At 42.1% G+C, this 12,093-nt stretch overlaps 1 protein-coding gene across 1 annotated transcript; it reads right to left on the bottom strand.

The window, feature by feature from the left end:
- Positions 1–2,385: 2,385 nt before the first annotated feature.
- ube2l3b (ubiquitin-conjugating enzyme E2L 3b) lies at positions 2,386–9,454 on the bottom strand. The gene is made up of 4 exons (XM_079516426.1): positions 9,310–9,454; positions 6,893–6,988; positions 6,191–6,377; positions 2,386–4,671 (listed from the first exon to the last, which is right to left on the bottom strand). Exons 1-4 carry the CDS (start codon positions 9,334–9,336, stop codon positions 4,517–4,519), a joined length of 465 nt encoding a protein of 154 aa, XP_079372552.1. The 5' UTR covers positions 9,337–9,454; the 3' UTR covers positions 2,386–4,516.
- Between the last annotated feature and the right edge of the window lie 2,639 nt (positions 9,455–12,093).

The raw sequence follows: 12,093 nt of genomic DNA, 5'->3' as shown, positions 1-12,093 counted from the left end.
CAAAATCACGAAAAACGACATGCTATAGTATGCCGTCCGAAAAAAATTATAACTTTGGCATGCTACTAGTCCTACATACTTACACCTAGAATCCCCATTCAAACCTATTTAGGTTCATCTTACGGTGGACATGTTTGCCTGAAAAGGAATCTTTGAAATGTTTCATAGTTTTAGAAATATAGTGCTTTAAATGTGAGAAATTTATAATGGCAGATAGTGGCACGTCAAAATCACTTTCACCTAGAAACTCCATTCACACGTTTTATAATTCAGCTTACTGTGGAGACACATGCTGGAACTTTTTACTTTGAAATGCTTTGTAGTTTCTGAGTTATTTAAGTTAAACGCCCAATGCATTCCCAATGGCAATAGCACAAACTTTGGCATGCTACTAGTCCTACATACTTACACCTAGAAACCCCATTCAAACCTATTTAGGTTCATCTTACGGTGGACATGTTTGCCTGAAAAGGAATCTTTGAAATGTTTCATCGTTTTAGAAATATAGTGCTTTCAAATTTGAGACATTTACAATGGGCCTCAATGGCAGATATTGGCACGTCAAAAAAGCACTTTCATCTAGAAACTCCATTCACACTTTTTATTGAGTGGTGTAAACCACTCCTACAACTGGCTTTGTTAGTTTACGTGTCTGTCTGTTTGTCTGGTTGTACCAAAAAATGAGCATGGTTGCTATGGTCACCCAGTTCACACGGGTGTGATTTCATTACGTCAGACATTACGTCAGACCACAGCTGATCAGTCTATATAAGACCTTACACCACTCAGTTCACACGGGTGTGATTTTTATAAGCATGTGTCTGTGGAGACACCCTGCTGGAACTTTTTACTTTGAAATGTTTTGCACATTGAGTGTAAGCCCTATTTCAAATATAATGAACATAGTAGGCTAGATGTAATATAGAGAAAATAGCTTATCTCTACCGGTACACGCTCACAACACATCACATTTAGAATTGCTCTGAGATTGTAGCTATTTCCCCACTTTTTTATACCATTTTCCCCCTATTTTATATGAATCAGATTTGAATCACATTCCTAAGTGGTTTGAAATAAGATTCTAAAAACATTTCTGAACACTCGTACACTGAAGCTTTAATTGTCATATGGTGTCATAGCAGATCTACAAGCACCAGTAGCCTATTGTATTGACATGTATATACTGTATAAGGCTATACTTTTCTTGACAGTATTTAATTATGAAATGATTCATTTTGCTGGGGAACCCTTGAAACAACTTCACTGCTACAGAAAACTGCCTTGAAATATCTGATGGGGCGGCCATTAAAAACTGAACACGGTTAGCTGTTGCACGCTAATTTGAATGTTGGATTATATTTCTTATAGAAATATCTCCCTCTAGTGGCAAGTCTTACAAAGTCACTACAGTACCGTTGATAGCTGTGCTATATTCAAGACTTTAATACATTTTGAAAATGTGTTAAATGGCACATTCTGCAAAATGATTAGCCTTACTTTTACTTTTGGCATTTTAAGTATAGGCCTATATTTTGATGCCATTACTTTTGGAATTTTATATTAAGCTTGATTACTCTTAACAGGGTATTTCTAGTGGTAACAATACCCTGTATCTTTTACTCAAGTTAAAAAAAAAGTTCTTCCACCACTGCTAGCAACATTTATAATTAATAATAAATTACTTAATACATGGTAAGAGTAACTATTTGCATTACAAGACATTATAATTACTATACTACCATTATTATTCTACCCCGACTAAAAGTTGTCATAGGCCTACATTTTCAAGAGTGCAGCTAGGTTCTTAAAAAGAACAGATTTACAAGCTAACATCACGTGTTGATAGATTAATTATATGCATGTCTGCTCAATTAGTATGTTTTGTAGATATGACAAACATTTGCTCGTGTATAATTAGTCTTCAAGGGATATTTCACTTTCAAAAAATATTTTGACATTTTATCGCTTATGTGAACACCAGGCACAGACAGTTCAAGTTGCTCGATTCGATATTCATTTTAGCTTCAAACTTCATTTTAACCACGAATGATATTCATCGAAAACACCCGTCCTTTGCAACTCATTGTTACTTGGATAACAATAACCAATTCTACTGTTTGGCAATTTTAATACATTAGTTACTGGGGAAAGTAATATTGCAGTAAGTGTCTGGTGGAAACCTTGCATGTCCAAAACCATTTGTAAAACGAAGTAAGGCATTAATTCACCAAAAAACATTAGAAAGTTGAAACTTGGAAGTACGTTTTCTGGTCGGCAGCAACAATATTACTTAGTGCAACTAGTTACTGCCCAACACAACCCCCCCCCCCCCCCCTCCTACCCCCTCTCACACACACACACAAACATGCACAGCAGCACCAGGCAGACAGTGAGGCCAAAATGGTTAGCCATCTTTATTATGAAACAAATAATTGGGACCAGATCATACAGCTGTTACACTTGGGTTTTGGGGCCGGTCCAGTCCGTCCGTCCGTCCGGCACGCCCCTGGGACAGCCAGCCCTCTCCCGGCTGCGTACAAGGTGCTTGGTTCGAGGACCCGCCTCCCCTCCCCCTGGGAAGGGGTCTAATTCTCTCCGCTGCCGGTACTGGGTTCCTTCTCCAACTTCCTCCCCATGTGAACAAGTTAGGCTCCCTTTTGCAGCAGGGCGATTTTTAAGTATTATCTGCAACTGGTGCTGTGCTGACGCGCGGCCCAAAAACAAAAAAGGATATATCTGCAACTGATGCATGGGTAAAAGGGGAGCTCCTGTTATATACATTTGTTATGCATGCGATGTGGGTTTAATGCTTAACGTGTCTTGTGTCATACGGCGGTGTCATGAGGCGGGAAATCGCAGCCAGGCGGCCATTTCCACCTCATGACACCGTTGTAGGACAAAGTATTAACTCAACATTTAAGGGGATCCCTGCATTGTTTAGGGTTGGTACCAACTAAGTGCCAATCGGAATAATTTAATGAGTGGGGGGAAAAAAAATGTCTCAGGAGAAATGTAAAGCAAAATGGCCCCTAGTTCCTCCTGCAAACTTAAGTGCCTTCTTAACTATGGACTCAGATCTTTAACTTTTAGATCTACATTACAAAACAAAACCTGTCATGGGACACCATCCCGGCTTAGAGAGAAGGGTTTTTCGTGCCATTTAATTTGGCACAACACAAAAAAAAGCATTAATAAAAAACATTATGCTCTCCAGGTTAACACGGCATGTTCAGAGTATAAAGTCAAACCAATTTTAAAATGAATCAATCACACGACTCCAACCTTCTTTTTTTCTATTTTTTTTTTTTTACTTTTTTACTCTCTTTTTAACAACGTATTGAATAACAGGTGTTATGATATGATTCTACTGTGTGTGGGGGGGACTGAGAGCTGGCCTACACCACGGAATACAGTGCACGTTCAGAAGCTGTCTTCAGGAATAGATCAGTGAAAGTGTGTGCGGGGTGGGGTGGGATGGGGGGGGGGGGGGTAGTACTGCACACCTTGCTATGTCTCCTCAATTTTTTATTTTTTTCCTAAACCAAGACATTTATATAGATTGTTTTGCATTGCGTAAAAGATACACCACTGATGGTTTGCAAATAGAAAAAGATTAAAGGGTAAATCAAACCAAAAACATTTCCTCAAACAAGAAACAAAAGTCGGGATAAACTCAGGTCAGCGCTGGGGGGGGTGGGGGCTTGCTAAATCTTGCATGAAACTGCTTGCGGAAAAAGAGGAACAACGCTAAAACAGAAAACCTTCAACCTTCAAATTTGTGTCGTTTTGTTTTTTTTGGGGTTTTTTTCCTCAGAAAATGTTTTCTAGACACTTTCCTTTTCTGGCAAATTTTGTCAGCTTTTTTTAACAACAATTAAAAAAAAATGTAGAAAGTTAGTAGAGCTACGTGACCAGGAGGAGAAGAGGAGGAGGAGGAGGAGTATGGAGGAGGAAACCACGTCGGATCCACAGCGAGTCCTTGGGTGGGGAGGGAGGCTGTAGGCGACCATCGCCCCTGGTACTTCAGGAGAGCTGCTCCTGGCCTGCTAGGATGTCTGTGTGTGTGTCTGTGTGTCAGAACAGGTAGGGAGGAAAGGAAGGGCGTGTGAAAAGCATTGGTTCTCAAACTGTCTCATTTCAAGGACCCCCATAACTCAGAGAGTGATGCAAACGTAACCGAAACTCGGTTTTCCGTTTGGACACCTCGCAGAGTTACAGAGTGGTAAAAGGGTCCGCTTGGAACCCGGGCTCCAGGAACCCTGAGGGGTTGAATGAGAACCACTGGTGTAGAGGGAGGGGAAGAGAGGGATGGAGAGTGTGTGTTGTGTGTGTGCGTGTTTGGGAGAGTGGAGAGAGGGAAGGGATATATGCAGCGAGAAGGCAGGTAGAAGATATTTGGTTGGGCGGGCGGGTGAGATGAAGGGAGCTGGGGGGGGGGGGGGGGGGGGGGTGTAAGAGAGCGAGCGAGCGAGATAGGGGAGCACACGCTCATGGGAGGGGAGGAGGGGCGTGATGATCAGTCCATTGGCCGCTTTTCACCGTGTTTCTTTGTAAACTCCTCTGCATTCTTAAAGAATTTTTTACGGTCCTTTGAGTATTCTTCTGCTAGGTCCGCCCTCAGAGGATGCTCGGGCTGCGGGTCGTTCACCAGGGCGATGAGGGACTGAATTACTGCGAGAGAAATTAAAAAGGGAGAGGGTGTGTGAGAGAGAGAAACACATAAGTCTGTCTGAAACAAACCTTTGTAGATTTATTAGAAGGAGCACTTTCTAGACGAATCTGCCATTGACAACTGAAATACCCCATGAAGTACAAGGTCAGATGCCCATATAACTGCAAATCCCAACATCCCTGGTTCGATTCCGACTGGAGGCTGGTGTTACATCGTTCAACCTCTACAGCTTCCAGTCTCGACATTTTCTCAAATTAATACTTAGCCTGCTAGCATTTATTGAAAAATTAGGATCTAATTCACGCCAGCATTTTTCCCAGTGGAGCTCTTATTTTGAAAAGCCACATTTCCAGACTACCGGAAGTAGTATTATCCTAGTAAGTTTAACAGGTCTCGTTCAACAAAATGGGTCTATACCGGGGCACTGGAGGGCCTCATCGCCGGCTCCGTTTTGACCAAAAATGCCATCTGGGACAAGGAATAGGAGATACAGGCGATTGAAAGAAACGGATAGAATGGATCCTTATGGTGCCGATGATCTAAGATGGGCGACGGAGTCTTGTGACAACAACAGCTAGCTACCCGATGCTAACGTAACATTATTTACGTTAGCATTATGGCTTGATCGATCGAATGCACTTTAAAAGCGCAATTGCCAATTGATCTACGGCAATGGCGTTTAGCGTAGTATCAAAAAACAGGCTTCATTTGACCTAGATCTACGGCAATGGCGCTGAAAGAATTAAGCAGTGTCTTCCAGGAAGTTACTGAGCTTGCAGATTGGCCATTTTGGATTAACCCATAAAAACTGGGGAAAACATCTACATCAACGTCATTTTAGATTTTTGCGTTAGCTATACAACAATAGCAGATCTACAAGCTCTGTGTGGCGCTGCAAGCTTGTACATGATCAGGTCTGTTACCAATTTCATCCGACAAGGAGAGAAATCTATCCACATTAAAAAGTGTTCCAATTCCAAATTAAGCTTACATTTTGTTTATTCACTTTATGTGTATCCGGCATGAATTCCCTCTCCTGATTGGATTAACTTTGTATTCCGGCCTGAATATGTATTTTCTGTTCACTAAGTAACTGGAGAGAAAGGGAGACCCCTGCTTACATAATGCTCTATATAGCAATGATTACTATGGGAATAGAGCCATTTTAACACTTATGTTAATAAATACATAATTTACAGCACTTTAAATGTACCTTTAGCTTTAAATTAATCCCTTTCATCTAGAACAGTGATTCTCAAGTTAGTCCAGGGACCCATCTAGTTTCCTATACTTTTAGGTGCACTGTCCATTGCAAGTGTTTTTTTTTTAAATAACTGTCAGCGCCTTCGTCATGCATTTCCATGGTATATTAGTGCCAATAATACAGATGACACCTTTGAGCACAGCATCGGTTGATAGGTTGGAACTTCGAACGTTGCAGCCATCCATAAATGCTCAGAGCGAGGCGAGCGGTCTGGCCATATTATGCAAAGTGCTCCTCCAGTGGTTAACACTCACCTTGGTCAGTTCTGGTGGCTGGCTTCCAGTTCTCCGCGCTGATCACAGGCAGACAAACCTGTCCTTTCTCGTCGATGTTGGGGTGGTAGATCTTTGTCTTGAACGTGATCTTAGGAGGCTTGAAGGGGTACTCGGCGGGGAAAATGATTTCAATCCTGAAGGCCCCTTTGTCATAAGGAGGGTTATCCTGGAGAAGAGGAGGTGCACACATGGTCAGACTATGACATACGTGTCACGAGACATGGCGATGAATCAGTGAACAGATTTCAGACAATAGGCTCCATGTGACATAAAGGTGCCACTGCCATGTGTGTTTCCCATTTAGATCTGCTACTGGGTTAATCAAACAAAGCTATATGGGTATGCCACCTTCTGGAAACCTGGGACTACAGTTATGAACAGAGCAGATTCAATTTAGGCATATTTATGCTCTTAATCCAGAACGATTTACAGTCAGTAAGCAAGGTAAACAGGATATTTTTTTAAAGGAGTTGTGCCACACACTCTTACAAAAAACTCAGCTACTTAAATTAATGAAGGTCAGTTGACTGAAACGCATCAATGAATAAATACAGAAGACAGTGTGTGGGACAACTTCTTTCTTATCTACGTTGGCCGTTCTCTCACACACCTATCCTTGTAAGTAGTAGGTGCGCAAACTTTATCTACCAAGACAATTCAAAAGTGAGTCAAGTGACTTACAGGAACAATGAGCCCTTGCCATGTCAATATGTTTGATTCATCGACTTGAATGTTCCTGAAGTTTTTCATTCCGGACTTGCGAAGTTCTTCGAGTTCCTAAGAGAGCGAGATGAAAAGGTGAACAATGTCAAATGAAATGATAGTTATGAGAGGAGGCACGCCGTCGTCCATGTATCCTCGTCAGTAGGGATGGGCGATAGACAAAATAAAATACCATTACATTTTTGACCAAACACCTCGATATCGCTACTGTGACAACAGCGGCGACAACTACGGGGGTGCCTGGTAGCTGGAGCACCCCTGAAGAAAATAGGAACACAATAGCACCCCTGAGCTTCACTCCCCCATGACTGGGGGTTTTGTCAAGTAGTCACACCTTTACGGGGGTGGTGGGGGTGTTCTCAGAACAGGTATTTTGCTAATATGGTGACTTTTGTTTTAAATAAGCGACCGCCACAATAGACATTCATTAATTCTTTACTTTACTGTTGATCATGCTGAAATATTGAAACAAGCACCCCCGACAGTTACAAGAATTCGTGATAATATATTGTAATTATGATACAATCAATTCTTTACTTTATTTTTTCTTTCTTCAAAATCGACATTGCCCAGGCCTACTCGCCAGGCCACATGTCACTCCCAATAACACCTGATCCTAGGGTTGCCAATTGTCCCTTGAAATATGGAATAGTTCCTTATTTGGAAACTAAAACACACACTTTGTTCCTTTTTGGGGGTAATAAATAAACGACACACCTCTTAGATTTACAAGCTCAAACAGCTCATATATACTTAACCACTTAAACGCTCTAGACTTTGTCAATGTCAACCGGGATCATTGTTGTCTCTGAACTGTAGTGCCATAAAAAAATATACAAGTTCAGGTGTCGCAACAGGACAAGTTGCGATCTTGTAGACTTGCTATGTTTGGCTAATGCACCCCGCTCCCCAAGAATGGATGCTGGGCTTTAAGCCATTAATATAATGTAAAAAAAAAAGTACATACATAGAGATTTTGTATTTTTCTGGGTATCCCTTATTTTTCTTGAAAATAGGGGTCGTCTATAATGAATTGCAGGTAGTTTGCAACCTGTACCTGCGCCACACAGGCAGCTAGGTGTAATGACTGATCACGTACATGTCGGACATTGAACCTGTAGTGTACGGTCTACTCTATTGTGACCAAGTCATCCACAGTGCAGAGACGGGTCTTTCCAGTTGCTAGTCCGTCCGTAAACTTAACATTCATAGTTCATACACCATCGCACAAGGGTGTGCTCGCCAAAAAGAACAGATATACAAGCTATGTCAGTAGCTAGATCTACACAAGCTACAATCTTAAAATAGTCTTTATGGCGAGGGAGACAGGTTGTACAATGGATTATAAATTAGGCTTTACTTTCGCTTTTGCATAACGTCATGATGATGATGATGATCAGCTGACGATATAATTCGTTAAAAAAAAACTCGACTCGACTTAAGTGATCTGATCAAATCCTTAAGTGTCAATGTATCCACTTGGTTCTAATTAGTACAAACGGGAGTTAAATTAACAATTGTGATTTATACTGCGTTTGCCGGCTGCTAACTGCTAATATGTCCCCAAGTTGCGTGTCGACGGGCTGAGACTTGCGATCAAGCTGAAGTGAAACCAGAGAAACACAAGGGGTTTTGCCTTTTTTTAAATCGCTGACAATCACATTACAAACAAATGAACGAACAAACTAAATACAAACTGTCTGGCTTAATTCGCACGATAATTCCATCCCCACCCATCCCCAGCATGACAAGCACTAGCTAACTTGGCTAAAAGCTAGCGGCTGTTTTAAGCTACCGAACACACCGTCGGCAGCGCGTTAGCGTGCTAGCATGCTAGCTGGAGACTGGCAGGAGGGCGATTAGCATGCTAGCTAGCATGCTACACTGGTGGTGTCACGGAAGACGACGGGGGGAGAAGAGCGTCCGAGAGCGGCTACGGTGTCAAGTTGTTCGCGGTGATATAACGTTAGCCTAACATGCTATGTTTGTTAGCTCGGCTTTTGACGACGACGGGAGGTTCTCGCTAAAACCACCCTCCCCGGCCGGCTCATTCTCCATCAAAGCCCCGGGCTTCCCCCCTCTCTCTCTCCGGCCTAACATTTTGCCGGCTGGTTCGGCGTGCCAGGGAACATTTCACACAGTTAGCATCGCGGCTAACACAGTGACTTCTCTCTTTTAGCGGGTTGTTTAGCACTGAAGCCCAACACATACACACACACACGGGGAGGATACTGTCCCGCATTGAGGTCTCGTATCGTCCCGAATAACTATTTTATGAGACGCCGCGACAACCGCGCCCTCCACGGGACGTCCCGTTCGTCATTCAACGTTCACGGGGACGCGGTGAGGTGAAAAAAGAATATCAGGAGATTTACCTTGTGCAGCCTTCTGCTCGCCGCCATCTTGAAACTACTGTGTCCTTAGTTCCCAGCATTCACAGCGCGGCGGTTAGATGCCCCCTTCTCTGCTGCTTTCTGGCTGTCACGCAGAGATCGGTGGCCCCGTGTGATTCTGAAACCGACAGAGGTAGCTGTTTTCACAAAAACAAAAACGTTTGAACACTGGTCCCTGACACTACACATGGTTTTGATTGATTGCTTGAAGTATTTAATAACAATTTGCAGAATGGGTACATTCCACATGAAAGCACAATTCAATAAAAAGACTGTGGACGACACACTGCCTCGGTATCCACTACCCAGGCTTTCATTTTAAGGGAAATACAAAAAGATTAGCCGAAAATGCAGTGACCCCTGCGTCACAAGATTCGATAGCACACTACGTTTGGTGTAATACACGTTCAGAAGAAGTGAAACTGTGATGCCCAGAATTATTGTAAATCATAACTCACATGCAGGATAGTGAAATACTGGAGAGGAGGAGGAAATAATTAGATCCAGTTTACCGCTTCAATAGTTCAAAGCAACCGTGTCTGAGGCTACTATTAAATGTTACAATAATAAAATATCCTGCTATTTTCCACAACTATGCTATTTTCACTATAACATTTTTTATTAAACTTTTTATTTATTTCAGATAGACCTAGTGTCACAGTCTCTCTCTCTCTTTCTCTCTCTCTCTCTCTCTCTCTCTCTGAACAAATACAATGTTTTAAAGTAGCCTAGGAAAAGGGGGGAAAGTTACCCACTGTTTTGGAAACACCAGACTATAAATTGGTGGGCATCTGGGCAGCTCAATGAAAAATGGCCATTTTGTCAAAAATGTTATAGCCTATACCGAATTGAAAAATGTAATGTAGGCCTAAAGAGTATTCTACATGATGTGAACATGCACGGTAGGCTACATTGTTATCAGACTTTTATGCCCCAAGATGATTGGATATACAGGATTTGTATAGCAATTGTAAAATTAGACCTTAATTGTCAAATGTTTAAAGGACCACTTCACCACTTTTCAACATCTCTTCATATAATTGGTCCTCACTAATGTTCATGATAAAACACCACCATTTTTGTCTCCACCAGGCCGAAGGCATGGGGAGAGAGTATGTTTTGCACTCCGTCCGTCCGTCCGTCCGTGTGTCCGTCCGTCCTTCCGTCTGTGAACAGCTAATCTCCGACACCGTTAACCCGGTCGATGCCAAATTTTGCACACACACTCCCTGGATGCCAACGATGAACCTCTGCCCCAAAAATTCCAGAACGGCCTGTTATAGCGCCACCAGGAGGCCGCTTTGTGCGAAACAAGTTTTTGGACAGTACACCTACAGATTTTGTCCAAACATCACGCAAATTGGTACACAGTCTCTCTAGAGCCATTCAACGAAACGGGTTTTTCAGATTTCTCAGACTCCATCCTGATTGGCTAAGATTGGCTTCCAAAGTTCGCAGGAGTGCTCAGTTTCAAACAAAATGCTGCAAATCATGAACACATTGTGTGATTTCCGTGAAATTGTGCACGCACATTCCCACTAGGCCGAGGAGGAAATGCCACATGAACATTTTCAACTCAGCCTCATGGTGGCGCTATAACTGGCCGAAAAGTGTTTTTACCTCTAACTGCACAGATCTGTGGATAACTTTGTATGCCAACTCCCTAGAGGCCAAGGAAAAACCTTTGCCTGGAATTTTTCACATCTGCTCTTTATAGCGCCACCAGGAGGCCAACATATGTAAAACACATTTTCTAATATTACTCCTTCATATTTTATCCAAATTTCACGCAAATCGGTACACATTCTCTTCATAGTCATGTGATCAAGACGGGTTTGTTTGATTTCTCATAATCCACCCTCATTGGCTACGATTGGCTTCTAAAGTTTTCAGGACTTTGTACAAATCGCCACAACTACTCAACGCAGCGTCCGATTGTGGTGGTGAAACTGTGCATGCATGCATATTCCCACTAGGCTTTGGAAGAAATGCCACTTGACAGTTTTCAAATCAGCCTCATGGTGGCGCTACAACAGGCCAAGCCGCGTCACACACACACGTTTATATTGCTCCTAAACATTTTGCCAAACATCACACACACACTCCTATCCTCCTGGTGGAGACCTGTGCCCAGAAGGGCAGTTTTTCTAGTTTCCTACTCAGTCTGTGTCTCATAGGAGGGCTTTGGGCAGTTCGGACACCCGTCCACCAGTGACATCATCATTAGGCAGATTTTTTTTTAAACAAGATTTGTTTTAAAATATATTTAGATTTTTATTATCGTGAGAACGATGGCTTCAACTTTTGCATTGCAACTTTTCAGGAAAAGAAAGCCTGCCGTTTCTATTAGCTTGGATTCACCATCGATTCATTCAACTGTATTGCATTACTGCTCTTGTTTTTTAATGTTTATGCCTTGCTTTTCTTTTCTTTTTTTCTCTCTTCATTGCTCTGTAAAGCACTTTGAGCTGCATTTCATGTCATGAAAGGTGCTATACAAATAAAGTTTTATTATTATTATTATTATTATTATTATCGATGATGTCACTGGTGGACGGGTTTCTGCACTGCCCACAGCCTTCCTATGAGACACAGACTGAGTAGGAAAAAATGGTGGTATTTTATCGTGAACATTAGTTAGGACCAATTATAGGAAGAGAAGTTGAAAAGTGGTGAAGTGGTCCTTTAAGCATGTTCTATTCTAATCAACTTTACCTAAAAACATTTTCCAAATACTTTTTTAACATTTTGGGGAAAAATGGACAA

Source organism: Electrona antarctica (assembly GCF_951216825.1).
Source record: "Electrona antarctica genome assembly, chromosome: 12".
NCBI lineage: Eukaryota > Metazoa > Chordata > Actinopteri > Myctophiformes > Myctophidae > Electrona > Electrona antarctica.
Note: the sequence above shows the minus strand (reverse complement) of the source record. Positions and strands in the feature narration are given on the sequence as shown.

What these genes read in the sequence shown, in the direction of transcription:
- ube2l3b (XM_079516426.1), bottom strand. Translation starts at nt 9,336, where the DNA reads ATGGCGGCGAGCAGAAGGCTGCACAAG. An exon ending in CGAGCAGAAGGCTGCACAAG is followed by an intron (nt 6,989 to 9,309) that starts GTAAATCTCCTG and finishes TCGCTCTCTTAG; the next exon opens with GAACTCGAAGAACTTCGCAA. An exon ending in GGCAAGGGCTCATTGTTCCT is followed by an intron (nt 6,378 to 6,892) that starts GTAAGTCACTTG and finishes CCTCTTCTCCAG; the next exon opens with GATAACCCTCCTTATGACAA.